Consider the following 15,617-nt stretch of genomic DNA (forward strand, 5'->3'; position numbering starts at 1 on the left):
ACAGCGTTCAGTGAGGATTTACTGTACTGTACTCAAGGTATAAAACCCAGGTGAGGCTTTCATTGAAGTCACTTTGCACTGAATAGACACAGGACTTGCCACTTTCTGAAATGATGGTATAATTATACTAGGGCCGAGTGTCATTTAGAATACTTCTCTGGGGCCTGCGTGGTAATTGTAAACCCTGCATTTCTTCAGTGTTACCTGTTAGCCTATCCCAGTAGTTGCTAATTCTAAGATGTGACCAGAGACTATTTATCAAAGTAGCCCCTTCCTGTTCACAGCTCCAGCTTTTCTCTGTCTTTCTTAACTTGCATGTTTTAAGACGTACTAGAGTTCACTGTACCGTGACCCAGTTTTGATTACTCTACCTGGTCTCATGTCTATGCTGCGCACTAAACCCAGGTCTGTGGACTCTGTCTTCTCACGCCCATGCTTATCCCTCCACACTGCATTGTAAACCTGGGTTTAAAATTGCTGGACCCGAGTTTCACGGCCGAGCTACTGTTCATACTGCACTATGCAGACTTTCTGACTCAGATCTGTGGCTTGGGCTGCGTCCACTCTGCAGGATGATAGAACATGGGCCTGAGTCGCGGCAGGGCTTGGGCTCTGACACATCCTCTTAGCAGGCTCCTTGGACCCGGGTTCCGAGTGCTCGCTGATCTGAGTCCAGCTGCTTTGCACCTAGTGTCTGTGGACAGGAGGAGGTCTTGGGCTCAACCCTGAGTCAGAGCCTGGGCTTAGCATGCAGCGTAGACATACCCATAGTCCTTGATTTGCTGCCAGTGTGCTGGAGCAGTGTGGTGTGTTCAGACCTGTGGCTCGGAGTGAGAGAGAAGTACCTCATATCCTCACAGTGATCACCAGTGGACTATTAAAGAGAGGCCTGAAAGGCTCCTACAGAGTCCCACTGAGTCATCCACAGCCCAGAGGGGCTGAGCTGCGGAGACTTGAGGATGGAGTGCATAAAACAGAAGGAAATGGGCAACATCCTCAAGACTCCAGCAGGGACCCACCGTCTCCTGGAAGAAGAAAGAATGAGAGAAGTTCCTGGTTACATGGTGTGAAGTCTCACCAGTTAAAAGCTACATATTGTACATGAAGAATGTTTTTGCCTTTAACAGATCCCTTCCTTGCTGAGATTAAAGCACTGCCCAAATGTAACCTTTGCTGGAGTGGACAGCCCAGAGGATATAACTGATCACACTTATCAGGAGCTGTTTCACATGGGGGGGTTTGTGGTCTCTGATGATGAAGTGTTAGAAACTGTAACTTTAGGTGAGTCTGATTACCCCCACCTCCTTTATATGCGTGAAAATCATTGGTATTTGTTGCAAGAGGATAATCATTACCGCACTGTAATAACTGTGACTTAAATAGAGCACAGGTTTATGATGGATATCTAGGGAAACACGTGGCTCTAGAAGGCCTTGGCATAGTCAGAGGCCTGTTGAGAGATGCTGGTCGGTAGCAGATGCCAATCTTCCCAAAGCCAGTCAGGATGGAGCATTTTCGCCCGGAAGAGACAACTTGCCAGAGGCTTTTTCTTTCTGTGTATTGAATTTAATGCTTGTGAAAGGTATCAGATTGGTGTCCCTCTGTCCACAGAATGGGAACCAGCACCGTCACAAGTTTTCCTTAACCATGGCAATGCAAGATCATCGCTAGGGCTGAGAGGGTAGTTCAGTGTCTTGGCCCTTCACGGGCATTAAGAAAGGGATAGACAATAAGACAGAAAATATCATATTGCCTCTATATAAATCCATGGTACACCCACATCTTGAATACTGCCTGCAGATATGGTCACCCCATCTCAAAAAGATATTGGAATTGGAAAAGGTTCAGAAAAGGGCAACAAAAATGATTAGGGGTATGGAACAGTATCCGTATGAGGAGAGATTAATAGGACTGCGACTTTTCAGCTTGGAAAAGAAACGACTCGGGGGGGATAGGATAGAGGTCTATAAAATCACGACTGCTGTGGAGAAAGTAGATAAGGAAGTGTTATTTACTCCTCATAACACAAGAACTAGGAGTCACCAAATGAAACTAATAGGCAGCAGGTTTAAAACAAATAAAAGGAAATATTTCTTCACACAATGCACAGTCAACCTCTGGAACTCTTTGCAGAGGCTGTTGTGAAGGCCAAGGTTATAACAGGGTTCAAAAATGAACTAGGTAAGTTCATGGAGGATAGATCCATCAAAGGCTATTAGTCAGGATGGGCAAGGATGATGTCCCTAGCCTCTGTTTGCCAGAAGCTGGGAATGAACGACAGGGAATGGATCACTTGATGATCACCTGTTCTGTTCATTCCCTCTGGGGCACCTGGCATTGGCCACTGTTGGAAGACAGGATACTGGACTAGATGGACCTTTGGTCTGACCCAGTATGGCCGTTCTTATGACTGCTGTGCTGTCAGTTCATTCCAATGAGAATGAGAGTATTTTGTGGTGTGAACATCTGTACACTAGAAACTAGGCAGAGATTCCCACTAATTGATTTTACATAGGCCAAAGGACAGTGGTTAGTTGGTAACGTCTTTTGGCCGATACCAACCTTCTCTGGATCCACTGGCGAGTTGGAGATGAAAGATGCCTCTGTTCTAATAACCCCTTGAACTCTCACTGAAAATAATACAAAACTCCTAGACTTTTTGCTCTTTAAGAACAAGATAATGTGCCTCCTATATGTAGTAATACTTGAACATCTGGTTTGCCGACACCACCTGATTCTCAGACTGAAATGTTTTATTCCCACAGGTCAGCTGAAGGAAATAGTTAAAACACTGGAAAAGCTGAATAGTCATGGAAAGTGGAAATGGCTTCTTCACTACAAAGAAAGTAAAAAACTAAAAGAAGACATAAGGTAACAGTCAGCACGGATCTGTCAAGAGCAAATAGTGCCAAACCACCTTACAGCTTTCTTTCACAGGGTAACAAACCTTGTGGATGGGGCGGGGGAAGTGGTAGATGTAGTATATCTTGACTTTAGTACAGGTTTTGATACTGTCTTGCATGACCTTCTCATAAACAAACTAGGGAAATACAGCCTACATTTAGCTACTATAAGATGGGGCGCAGAACTGGTTGGAAAACCGTTCCCAGAGCGTGGTTCACAGTCAAGCTGGAAGAGCATAACGAGTGGGATCTCAGAGGGAGGGAGCAGTTCTGGGTCCAATTCTGTTCAGTATTTTCATCAATTATTTAAATAATGGCACAGAGAGTACACTTATAAAGTTGGCAGACGATACCAAGCTGGGAGGGGTGGCAAGTGCTTTGGAGGATAGGATTAAAATTCAGAATGATCTGGACAAACTGGAGAAATGGTCTGAAGTAAATAGGATGAAATTCAGTGAAGACAACTGCAAAGTCCTCCACTTAGGAAGGAACAATCAGTTGCACACATACAAAATGGGGAATGACTGCCTAGGAAGCAGTACTGCGGAAAAGGCTCTGGGGGACATAGTGGATCACAACTAAATATGTACCAGAGGGGTCGCCGTGTTAGTCTAGATCTGTAAAAGCAGCAAAGAGTCCTGTGACATCTTATAGACTAACAGACGTATTGGAGCATGAGCTTTCGTGGGTGAATACCCACTTCGTCAGACGCAAACTAAATATGAGTCAACAGTGTAACACTGTTGCAAAAAAGCAAATGTCATTCTGGGATGTATTAGCAGGATTGTTGTAAGCAAGACACGAGAAGTAATTCTTCTGCTCTACACTGCACTGATTAGGCCTCAACTGAAGTATTGGTGTGGGGAGGGATAGCTCAGTGGTTTGAGCATTGGCCTGCTAAACCCAGGTTGTGAGTTCAGCCCTTGAGGGGACCACTTAGGAATCTGGGGCAAAAATCAGTACTTGGTCCTGCTAGTAAAGGCAGGGGGCTGGACTCGATGACCTTTCAGGGTCCCTTCCAGCTCTATGAGATTAATAGGTGTGTGTGTGTATAGTATCCAGTTCTGGGTGCCACATTTCTGGAAAGATGTGGAGAAAGTCCAGAGAAGAGCAACAAAAATGATTAAAGGTCTAGAAAACATGACCTAGAAGGAAAAATTAGGCTTGTTTCTTCTGGAGAAGAGAAGACTGTTACAAGAAGGAGGGAGGTAAATTGATCTTGTTAACCTCAGCGGATAGATCAAGAAGCAATGGGATTAAATTGCAGCCAGGGAGGATTAGGTTTGACATTAGGAAAAACTTCCAGGCTTAAGCACTGGAATAAATTGCCTAGGGAGGTTGTGGAATCTCCATCATTGGAGATTTATTAAGAGCCGGTTAGACAAACCTGTCAGGGATGGTCTAGATAATACTTCGTCCTGCCGTGAGTGCAGGGGACTGGACTAGATGGCCTCTCGAGGTCCCTTCCAGTCCTGTGATTCTGCAGTAATGACAGCACTGTCTGGCTGGTTTCCCAAGGCTTGTCTACACAGTGCTGCAGTGTGGACTACAGGGGTGTGATTTCTAGAGCACTCTGCCCTGTGTAGCCTCTGCTGGCACAAACTACAAGAGATCTCCTTTGTGGTGATGTAGCCCTGTTTCAAACAGGACTGCAAACATGCACATTAGGTACCTTTAAGACCACACGAGCAGGGTCTATGGCAAAGTCTGAGTGCAACATATAGCTCAGTGGCTTGACTATTGGCCTGCTAAACCCAGGGTTGTGAGCTCAGTCCTTGAGGGGGCCATTTAAGGCACTGGGGTAAAAATCTGTCTGAGGCTTGCTGCTGCTTTGAGCAGGGGGTTAGACTAGATGATCTTTTAACCCTGATAGTCTATGATTCTAACATGTTAGAGTGCTTTAGAAATCACACCCCCAGATTCTGCACCGTGGCACCTTGTAGACTGGGCCCCACCAGATTCATTTAGCTCCCCTCCCTTCTGCATGGCCTTTTATCAGTGGTGTGAGTACTACAGCCTGACATCACAGTCTTCAGTACAGACTGACAGGGCTAGTTAAGCATCTAAAACTTTGTCTTGGTCCCTTATTGGACTGATTAGAGGATTTACGTTCTACTCATGTTCCTTTTTGTTTACATGAGCAATTTCTTGTTAGACAAGAACCAGTTCCCACAAGTTTATAATTAAAATCTTAAATCCAGACCATCTATAAATCAAGCAAAGGTTCCAAAAAAACCATCTGATATAGGTCAGCAAAAACACTTCTTTAATCTGTTAACCTTGGGGAGTGTGAAAAAGAGCCTCAGTCAGTGAAAGCACACACACAAGGGTGGTAAAAGAGATTATGTTTGCAAAGGCAAGCACTCTAGAGTTAGAAAATGCCAGAAATAAGGTTGCTTGTGTGTATGGTGATAGTCTTTAATTAAATGATCACATACTGTCTTTCCACCAGACACCTGCCTCATTCAGTGCTCATATAAACTGCAGTACACTGAAAACAAAGTTATATTGTGTAGGCAATTAAAAAGCTACTCATGCTGTCCTGGAGTTGCTGGCCAGATCCTGAAGTCCTTACTGAGCAAAACTCCCATTGAAATGTTTGGGAATGTTAGCTGTGTAAGGATTTCAACATTTGGTTTATTGAGGGCTGTTTGGAGTGGTTTGTGGGTTTTTCAATTGATATTAAAAAGGAAATTATTAATTTTACAAATTTCCCTTAAGCAGGTTCAGATAAAGTGGATTTGACTGTATTATTGTTAAGCTGGCAGATCAAATGAGGCTCAGTGTAAGCTTTGTAAAAGCTAAGTTTTACAAAAGCTAAAGTTAAAGGGACATTGTCAACCTGAAATCTGGTCAATTTTCAAAAAAATAGTTCCAAGTATTTTGTGGTCCTATGTTAGCCACTAAGTTTCCAGAATAATGTTTGTGGCTTTGTATTTTTTTAAACATTTTTCCTCCTGTTGCTGTGTGAAAGACTCACACAAACAATGATGAGGGGACTTGACTGTGCCAGGAAAACAGTGAAACCAGCTATTGAGGAAGTACTGTCAAATGGACAAAGTTATACATGCTGGAAAAAACATCTCGATCAGTCAGTCATTTTAGGTGCTACTTGTAAGTATGGTGACCAGCCAGCAACTGTGAAAAATCGGGATGGGGGTGGAGGGTAATATATAAGAAAAAAACCCAAAAATCGGGATTGTCCCTATAAAATGAGAACTTCAGGTCACCCTACTTGTAAGACCCAGAAGTTTTTTTAAAGTTTACAGTGTCCATTTAATAGTATTACTTCCATGTTTTTTTTAAATGAAAACAGTTTGTTTGGATTTGAACATTCCCCTGCTGTGTTTTTTCCTGCTAGTGAGTGAGACAGAAAGTGAAACTTACTAGAATCAAAGGTGAAAACTGAGCAGTCCGTTTTCACTGCCCGAGCAGAGAGAAGTACAGAAAGGAAAACTGGTGAAAAGTAAATCTATTTTTAAAATTCTTTCACCTTCAGCGACCTAACGTGTGAACATAGGTCAGGAAATGTGATTGGTCATCGGACAGTGTGTCTCTCTGAACGGCCTCTGGGGTCTCAGAAACTTGGGGCATCTGTGAAAAAGTCTGCACTGCAAAAATACCAAAGGAAACCAAAGGCCGTGGCAGCGAGTCTGAGTGCCTGGCGTTACAGACTCCAGCTTGCGCTCCAGTGATGAACAAAGCCATGTAGATGTTCCCGCTCGGGCCCCGGTGGCTTTCGGAGCCCGGGCTCTTGCCTTGGTGGGAGCACCTAGGCTGCTATTTTTAGTGCCGTAGTGGGAGGCTGATTGCTGCAGCGTTTTATTTGCAGCATGGACGTACCCTCAATGGACTCTCTCTTCAGAATCTACCAGACTAGGATCCTGCAGTGAGTAACAGCTGTAGGTGTTAGCTACATGGATGGAACCATTACTGCAGTTAGGCCCAAGCAGCCCTTCTGAAGTCCTGTTCCGGTGCTGGGAACAGGACAGGGATGCCGGGGGGCAGGGAACGCACTTGGGGGAATTTGCCCTGGGCCCCACAGGCCCCGTGAGCCCTGGCCCGGCGGCAGTCCAGGTCTTCAGCTGGCATTTCGGCGGCGGGGGGCCCTTCAGTGCTGCCGAAGACATGGAACAACTGAAGGGACCCCCGCCGCCGAAATGCCCCGTGTATCCTGGCCTGGCGGCGGTCCGGGTCTTCGGTGACATTTCAGCGACAGGGGGCCCTTCAGTGCAGCCAAAGATGCAGAGCGACTGCAGGGCCCCCCGCTGCCAAAATGCCGCCGAAGACCCAGACCGCTGCTGGGTAAGCACAAGCACTGCAGCTCCCCTGCTTTGCCCCAGGCTCCCTGAATCCTCTGGGTGGCCCTATAAAAAAGACATCTGAGCTGACAATAACACGCCACCCTGAGACCACCTAAGCAGTGGTCAGCCTTGGGAGCTTCCTTGGCAAACTTTCTTGCAAGGTGGCAGGGTGGGGGTGAGCTGTAGTGACAATTACTAATGTAATTGCATTGGCACAGGTTAAAAAGCAAACAAACACGTAGGGCGGAAAGTCAAGGGGAAAGGAACAAGTATGTAGAACGAAGGCTTTAACTATTATCCAGGATTATTCTGTCTGAACGTAAACTGACGCCATGATTCACAGGGTAAAACTTGTTTCTGTTCCAACAGGGTGGATTCTACTGCGCACAAAAAGAACTGGATACTGAAATCGTGCCAGGAAGCTAATACCATGGAAGTTCTTCACTACCATCAGTGCGACTCCAAATCGTGCCCAAAATCCGAGCATCTGAAGTGTTTGTTGAACTTGCAGGTTCAGCAGATCAGTGCGAGGTTTGCTGTGTATCTCACAGGTAAGAGCTGAGCTCAGGACACCACTAATGATTTGTTTTACAGTAGCACCAGTCGGCATTGGGACTTCATTTTGCTGGCTGCTTTACAATCGTCAGATAGACTGTATCCGCCCTCAAATGGTTTATGTTCTAACGAAGGACAGACACGGTAGGGGGTGTGAAACACTGCACAAGGCCAGTTAACAGAACAGGGACAGCTGGTTGCACATAGTTCTGGTGTCTCTAGCCTCTGTTTGCCAGAAGCTGGGAATGGGCAATGGAATGGATTGCTTGATGATCACCTGTTCTGTTCACTCCCTCTGGGGCACCTGGCATTGGCCACGGTCGGAACTTTGGTCTGACCCAGTAGGGTCATTCTTATGTTCTTGTGGATTCTATTAAACATTCCTTTTTGATGACAAACAGATTTTGACAGGAGTTATAATTGGTGAAAATAAAAGATTCCTTTGGGAGTTGAACCGTAATTAACTCAAAGCTTATGGGACAAGCACCTGTAGCGTCTTCTTATCCTGATAAAGGGGGATGCGTAGGGTGACGAGATAGCAACTGTGAAAAATTGGGATGGGGGTAGAGGGTAATAGGCGTCTATATAGGAGAAAGTCCCCAAAAATGGGACTGTCCCTATAAAAAAGGGACATCTGGTCACCCTAGGGATGTGTCTATAGCGTAGGGGACCAGAAGCACAGACATCTTGTTGTCTTCCCAGCTTTGTTACTGTCTGGCTTTTTTACTGGAAGGATTCACCTGACCTCTGGGCTTCCGTTCACCCTTCTTCCAAAGGAGCATGATGATGTGATAATGCTAATACTTATCTGCCTTGCTGACGTGCCCTCAGGCTCATCGCAGGCTCTGTGAGCTTCACATAGCTGAGTGTTTGCTTGTAAGCACAAGTGTTGTGCCGTCTTTCAGTGGAGGAGGGTAGAAAATCGGTGGGTCCATGGAACAGGCATAGTTCCTCCGCTGGGATAATCTCACAGTGCTTTACAAGCATTTAAGGAATTCAAGCGTAGAGTAGCCTTGTGAAGTGATAATGTTAACTGCTCCTTAGCGCTGGGGAAGCTGATGCATAGACCAGTGTCACACAGGGAGAGCAGGAATATGATCCAGGTCTCCCACTCCAGCGCTACTGTATTGCAAAATTTCCCTTGCTCAGGGCAAGTATTTTTTTTTTTTTGGTCAGGCAGATAAAATATTGTTTCGTTATCGTTCATCACAGTAAAGGACAAGAGAATTTTCTGCCTGCTGTGGTATATTTTTTGTGTCAATTTTTCAAGGCTATTTAATGCACTAGTGTGTTTTCTTATCGTTGCTTATTTTATTATTGGCTGCTCAGCAGCTATTTACAAAGCACTTTCATTAATCTGCTGAAATTTGCAAAACAGCAAATAAAAATTGGAATCAGTCATTTCACACAGGGAGATGAACCTACCACACTCTGACATGAGGAAGGTAATAGCTGCTGGTTAGATAGGTCAGTCTGACCGTGCTGAGTTACTTTAGGTTTTCCATAAGCAAAAAGACCCGTTTCATTCCATCAAGGGGATGCTTCTTACTGTTGCTTTGCCATTTGCAGATAAGCCTGGCGTCAGCAGAGAGGTCTTTGAAAGCAAAGGGATCCTAGTCACTGATGTCAGTAACTTCGCTGGAACTGTGCAGAACGTGGTTGCCCCATTTCAAAGCAGCTGTTGGTAAGAGCGAATGAGAGCTTACAGCGTGAATCCCTCTAGCAGAAAGTGCGCTAATTAATGCCCATGCAGCAAATCTAGTACCAGGCTTCTCCATAATAGAGGGAATGTATCAGTGCTCTGTGGAGGGAGAGTGGAGGCCTGGAGATTAGAATTACTCAAGAGGAGGCAGATCTAGCCTGTTCCACAAGGGGGCGATACGGCATTATAGCTTGTCCTTGTCTCTTCTTTTCCTCCCAGTCACTGCAGGAGCTTGACTGCTCAGTGGCTCCAGCTGGTGGTGTGGGAGAGGGAGTTACCTTTGTAGCTAAATCCTTTGCGTGTTGTGTCCAAGACCCAGGAGCTGGGATTCCCGAGTGCTGCTGCCTTTTGCACTAGTGCTTTCTATCAAGGGCTAGGGCCCCACAGCCAAGCCAGGGATTGCTAGAGTGGTAGCTGCCTTCCAGCAGCTGAAAAAGGGAACAGCAGGGTCCGGAATCCTAGGGCTCCGGAAGGGAACATGCTCGAGCTCGCTTACCTGCCTTGTCCTGTGCTCACTGCTGAATCCATTGCAGTTTTTTAAAGCTTTGAGGGCAAGGCAGAAAGGCAGCACCCCTCATACCCAGCCTGCATGTTTCCAGTGGCCAGCGGAGTGTCTGCTTCCCTCGGTCAGAGAGTTGAGCTTTACGAAGGGCAGTGCTCTCTCTTGGACTGCGCACAAGTAAAACGGGTACAGCGGAGTTGTGTCAGCAAACACTTCCGCTAGCTCTTGTCTTCTTCCTCCCCCCTTTGGCCTGCAACACTTTGCCACGCAAGCCTGGCCTCCCACCTCTTCTGTACCCTACTGCTCTCCTGCTCCTGCAGCTCTTCCTCCCCTCGCCACCTGTCCAGCTCCCCACTCCTACCTTGCCACTAGGGCATTCCCTGCCTAATTGTCGTGCGGCCACTGTCCACCTGACTGCGCCCCACTCCTCCCCCAGTTTAAAAGCCGGTGTCAGAAGGGGGTCTTGATGAAAGAACTCTGAGACTATGCAAGGAAAAGTCAGGCACTTGTTAGCTTTAACTCTCCCGTTCCTGATTATTTTGGTGCCCATGTAACGCCGCAGGGCTTAACTTCACTGCTGTGCTAGCAAATGAATTCCTGGAGCTAGCGTAGCTCGGCTGAGCGTGCGCATGCTGCAGAGCGCTAGAGCTGCAGAGTGACTGGGAGCAGCACAGAGCAGCTGAGTCCCTGCTGGCTCACTTGCTCCGGCGGGAGCAGTCGAGCATTAACCCAGGCCCACTCCTCTGGGACAGACCAACTCACTCATGTATAAATCACCATTTACCCGGAGCTAGAGACTGGCTGGACGAGAGGCAGCGTGGGGTAACAACTCAGGCTAACACTGCAGCATAGCTAAGCCCTTAGTGCGCACCTTGTGTTAAGATGCAAGTTATTAGTGCACAGACCAGTGGTTCTCAACCGGTTTATCACTGTGGGCCATAGGTTGAGACCCACAGCCCTCCTCCCCCACCCTCAACCTCCTACAGTGCCCTGTGCCCAGCGCCCGCCTCCCAGGGAACGCTCCACAGAGAGGACCAGAAGGGGAGCCCTGGGAGGCAGCTGGAACCTGGGACCCCACCGTGGGGAGCTAGACCATGATCCTGCAGAGCAGGGCCAGGCAGTGGGGAACCAGACCCTGCTGCCCTGAGTGGGCAGCCGGACCGGGATCCCAGGACACCGTAGCATGGAGCCGGGCAGCCAGACCCCGGGATCCCGCCACACGGGGCCGGGCAGCTGGGACTCCTGCGCTGGGCCAGGAGTGGCGCATCAGAGGCGGGCCAGCAGCAGAGTCCCTAGGTGCAGAACCCCATCTAAAATCTGGCACCCCACAAACCTCTGGTTCCCAGCATCCTCCACTTCCTCCCAGGCCAAAGCCCCTGCCCAGAGCCCCCCTCACCAGCTCCCTGCTGGCAGGAGCCCTCCCTCAGCCTGCCCTGCCCCCTATCAGACCAGAGCAGCAAATTTTGCATTTTTTTTTAGCGCACAGCTGGGCAGGGGGAGAACTGAGCAGACTTCCTGAAAATGTTTTCCCCTAGTGAGACTCTAGTGGAGGTACCACCAGCTGGTAGTTTCAGTCCTTTAACCAGATGCCTGGATGTTCTGACAGTGGCTATCCCATGTGAACGTACAGAACATCCTGCCTGCCACACAGCATAGCGCGGGTAGCCAGTGCCAGTGAAACAGCTACTAAAAGCAATTTGTGAAACTTCATGTGTTGCAGGTTATGAAATTCAAGGACAGCGCAGGTGGTTCCAGTGACCAAGAATGAAGCTTTTGTTAAAATAGTTTAGCTAAAGGTAACTTGTTGGGGTTCTGCTGTTACAGAATAAAGCTCTCGGCGCAGAAGTAGTAGTTTTCCCTTTTTTAGTAGGATGTTAATTATCTGAGGATAGCCAGTGAGTAGCAGTAGAAGAGATGCACCCCACTCCAGCTGCATAGGAAGGGAGTTATGTCCATGTATGCAGTATTTTAAATTATTTGTTTTCTGAAGTTAGTACAGCTGCACTTGGAAACAGTAGGGGAAGAACAGTTTACTTGAAGCTTAGAGATGTTAGTCCATTTTAGCAAGTGCTTTTTATAAATGCGTGTTTATGGTACATAAGAGACACAACCTGCATGTGGTATGACAGGATTTTTGTACATTTTCCGTGTGTTCAAGATTACTACTCCAGATCACTAAGTCTGCGACTGGTGAATCAACACTACATTAAGTTCTCACTGGTTTTCTAATGGTACCGTTTGACTTGTGGGACTTCTCTTTTCCACTAGCTGGAACTCTTGTAAATAGCAGAATGTCAGGATTCTGGAACAAAACGCATATTTATGGGATTCTAAAAACCTAATCGTTTTGAAAGGAAACTTCAGCACACAAGCAACATTTGTAAGATACTTAAGGTATCTACTGGGAGGAAGTGTTTTGTAACTAATAGTTTTTTTAAAATAAAGCAGACAAAGTAAAGCTGTCGTGTACAGGATGACTTTGTATAACGTTTCACTAATAAAACAAGACAATTCAAAGTCTCCTACGTTGCTGTTGGCTTAGAACTTTACCAAAGCACTCCAACTTTCTTCCCTGTAATTGAGTATAGCCCCCCTCCCCCCCCACAAATCATTCTGATGAACTACATTGACCCAGGGAGCTGGGCGGGAAAAGAGAAATTCCACGTCTGTTGCTGGGCTGTAATGTGTCTTATCTGCTGGCTCGCAGGTTGGCAGGATCAACGCTGCAGTGTGCCAAAGAACCTTGGCCAGGTCCAAAAGGGCCTTATTGATAGGGGAGGGTCTCTTTGCTGACGTAGGGTATGCAGGAGACCAAGCAGCTTGTGCTGTTGCGCTTTCACTTCCTCCAGAGGCAGACTCGGCTGCAGGCACCAGCGCAGCAAGAGCTTGGGGTGGCTAACGAGAGGGGCGGTACATCTGGCTCTTCGGTAGCAATTCAGTGACGAGTCCCTCCGTCCCCCTCGGAGGGAAGGCCCTGCCGCCAAATTGCCGCTGAAGAATGAAGCAGCGGCGTTAGAAGTGCTGATAGCGGCTCCCCCCGCCCCCTTGGGGCAGCAAAAACACCGGAGCCAGGCCTGTCCAGAGGGAGCTTGAGTCTACAAAACCAGGACCACACAGCTAGCTCTCTCTCTCTCTGATAGATAGGTAGATGCCACTCACAGCACAAGCTGGGTGGACCACACATGCAGTCCAACAGGCACTGCTACCAAACATCTCCAATCCTAGGAGCAGGGGGCACTACTGCATGTAGAGTGGTGCATGCATGGGGTGGGGACTTACATCTTGAAGAACCTCAGTTAGTGTACAGGGGGAGTAACCTTCTCGTCTTATAGGATATTCATGGCATGTAGTCAGAGCCTGGGTTTCAATGGGCTGCTGCAGGGACAACAGAGCAATAGCACATTACTGGTTGCCACAAGCTAAAACCCAGGGCTGGTGGTTGGTTAAAGATTCTACCTCCACCTGACCCCTCAGTGGGCTTCTACTGAAATAGCAGTGCAGAGAGTTAGACAATAGTTCTAGGAAAGCCCTGACTTTTCCCCTGCATTGGGCAATGGACTGATCCTACTCTTCCTGGTGTATTTAGTATCTTCATTGAAAATTCACTCTTCTAGTCCTTTGTCATGTCAGGGTGGTGCTGTGCCCCTGCCTGGCTGTGGTTGTGGAGGGCTCAAATAGGCTGCAGAAGTCCACGAATCTCTCACATTCCATGATTAAAAGGGTGCTAGAAGCAAGGGAGACCAAGTTGAGATGGAGTCCTAAGCCTACGTCCTTCAAGTAATAGTAGTCCAAGTGGGCAACCCCCACCCCCTTTACTTTAAAAGATGAAGGATTTCATAAGGAAGATACTCCTCAAGGTATTGCAGGGCAGGGAGAAGAGGACACCCCCATGAAGCAGACACTCCACTCGGCTACTATTGATGTCGGCTTCCAGGGATGTCCCCTACTCCTTCCCCTGTTGGGGGTGGGAAGGGAGAGCAGAGCACTAACCAGACATGGCTTAAGAAATAAGCCTCTTCACTTAATACCTGCAAACAGGAGTTGAGCTTGCAGCCAGGCAGCACTTATGAAAAAGGTTTCATGCCAAAACCACGAGCTGACAGTACGAGGGGGAGAAAAGGTTCTTGGCAGCGACGGGAGAGTTCAGGGGTTCTAACAACTCTGAAAACACATTCTGGAGCACAGAACGGCCAGACGCCAGTTCACTGTTGGAAGCCGCAAACTAAATGGATGGATAGGAACAGCACAGGAAATGCACTGTTTTTACTACAGTAACATTCCTTGTCCACCACCTATAGCCTGAGCTTTCAGTGGAAGGCAAATTAGTTCCACTAACGTACCTTTACACACTCCTCTGCAGTTACATAGGTGGCCAAACTTAGGGAAAGGCAAGATTTACTCCTCCCATAGCTTGATTGTCACCTAAGAGTAAGACCGGGCTCCAAAAGCAGTTGAATCAGACAAGAGATGAGACTCTGGCTGCTGAAAGGTGAAGAGCGTGGCCAGCTCTGACAGCAATTAGCAGATGCATCCAAAAAGAAATCAGTCGATTGAGAGTAAAAACAGACTAGCAGGAGCTAAATCTCTCCCCTCAGTTAGGGGCTGCTCTGTAAGTGATAGTAAGAACTAACCACTCGTGCAAGGTCTCAAGGTGCATTAGTTCAAGTTAGATGCACTTGTGCAAGTACATCTGGAAATGGCTCTTGCTCTACCAAGCACAACTGTCACTACCTACCTATTAGGCAACAGAGGCTTCCAACTGTGCACAGATCTTCAGAGAAGCCCTGTCTCCAAGTCACTCTCTTCCTCGCTCACCTCCAGCACAGCAATGGAGTAACGCTCACTTTTAGCACATTACTGGAATACCGAGAAACAGTTTGGGAATGGAACTGACAGCCTGGTCCCTTGGTTTACAACTAAGCACATTAGTTTTATTGTGGTGCTATGTCAGAAACCATCATTTCTGCCTTTTCCTAAAAGCACTGTGAGGCATTTGCAGGGTACTGATGAAACTCCTAATTTTGTTCCAATTTAGCATGCAGCACTAGGGTGTCTCTGCCCTCCTGGCTCTATAGTTCAGCTGGCCAGTCACTAATGCCACGTGTTGCCCCCAGAAGCATTTTGGCTCACCTTCAGGGCTGATAGCTAGCACCGCTGTCTCAGGGTCACAGGCCCAAGGACTCCCTCCTTCAGGGGGTCCCATGGAAAGGCAGATTAGCATTGTATGTTGCTATTGTGGTTGTAAGCATTGCAAGGCATTTGGGGGGGAGGGAATGGAAGATTCCTTTACAGGTAGCAAGAGGCCAAAAGGGGAAAGAAGGAGATGATGGGGGCGGGGGTGAAGCAGAGCTATGCGTCCCTGGAGCTGGTGTGTTTTCGGGAAAGCTGAGAAGGCCACAGAAAGCCAGTTTGAACTGGTACAAAGAGCACCAGGAATACAGGCCGTAAATGAAAACACCCCAAAAGAACCCAGGACTTAAGAACCCTCCCAAGAGCCAAAGCAAGTTGGAGATTACAGTGGACCCCAGACGACCTTGGCCTAGGACATAACTCCCACCCACCCATCCCCCTCTTCTTACGTTACACCCAGGCTTGGCCAGCTGTGGATAGAGCATGTGAGAGTATGAAAGTGGGTTGGGGCACTACTGCTT

The 15,617-nt window shown here is 47.5% G+C and overlaps 1 protein-coding gene across 2 annotated transcripts in view; it reads left to right on the forward strand.

Annotated features, from left to right (window-relative positions):
• The window catches only part of TASOR2 (transcription activation suppressor family member 2), a 70,847-nt gene extending 58,360 nt beyond the window's left edge, over positions 1-12,487 (forward strand). For both annotated transcript variants that reach the window (XM_030577611.1, XM_030577686.1), the window contains 5 exons: positions 1,128-1,281; positions 2,766-2,871; positions 7,577-7,758; positions 9,332-9,446; positions 11,687-12,487. In XM_030577611.1, the coding sequence (XP_030433471.1) occupies positions 1,128-1,281; positions 2,766-2,871; positions 7,577-7,758; positions 9,332-9,446; positions 11,687-11,693 (564 nt within the window). In that variant the 3' untranslated portion in view covers positions 11,694-12,487. The remainder of the gene's footprint in view (positions 1-1,127; positions 1,282-2,765; positions 2,872-7,576; positions 7,759-9,331; positions 9,447-11,686) is intronic.
• Positions 12,488-15,617: the final 3,130 nt, after the last annotated feature.

This window comes from Gopherus evgoodei, chromosome 1, assembly GCF_007399415.2.
Source record: "Gopherus evgoodei ecotype Sinaloan lineage chromosome 1, rGopEvg1_v1.p, whole genome shotgun sequence".
Classification (NCBI taxonomy): domain Eukaryota; kingdom Metazoa; phylum Chordata; order Testudines; family Testudinidae; genus Gopherus; species Gopherus evgoodei.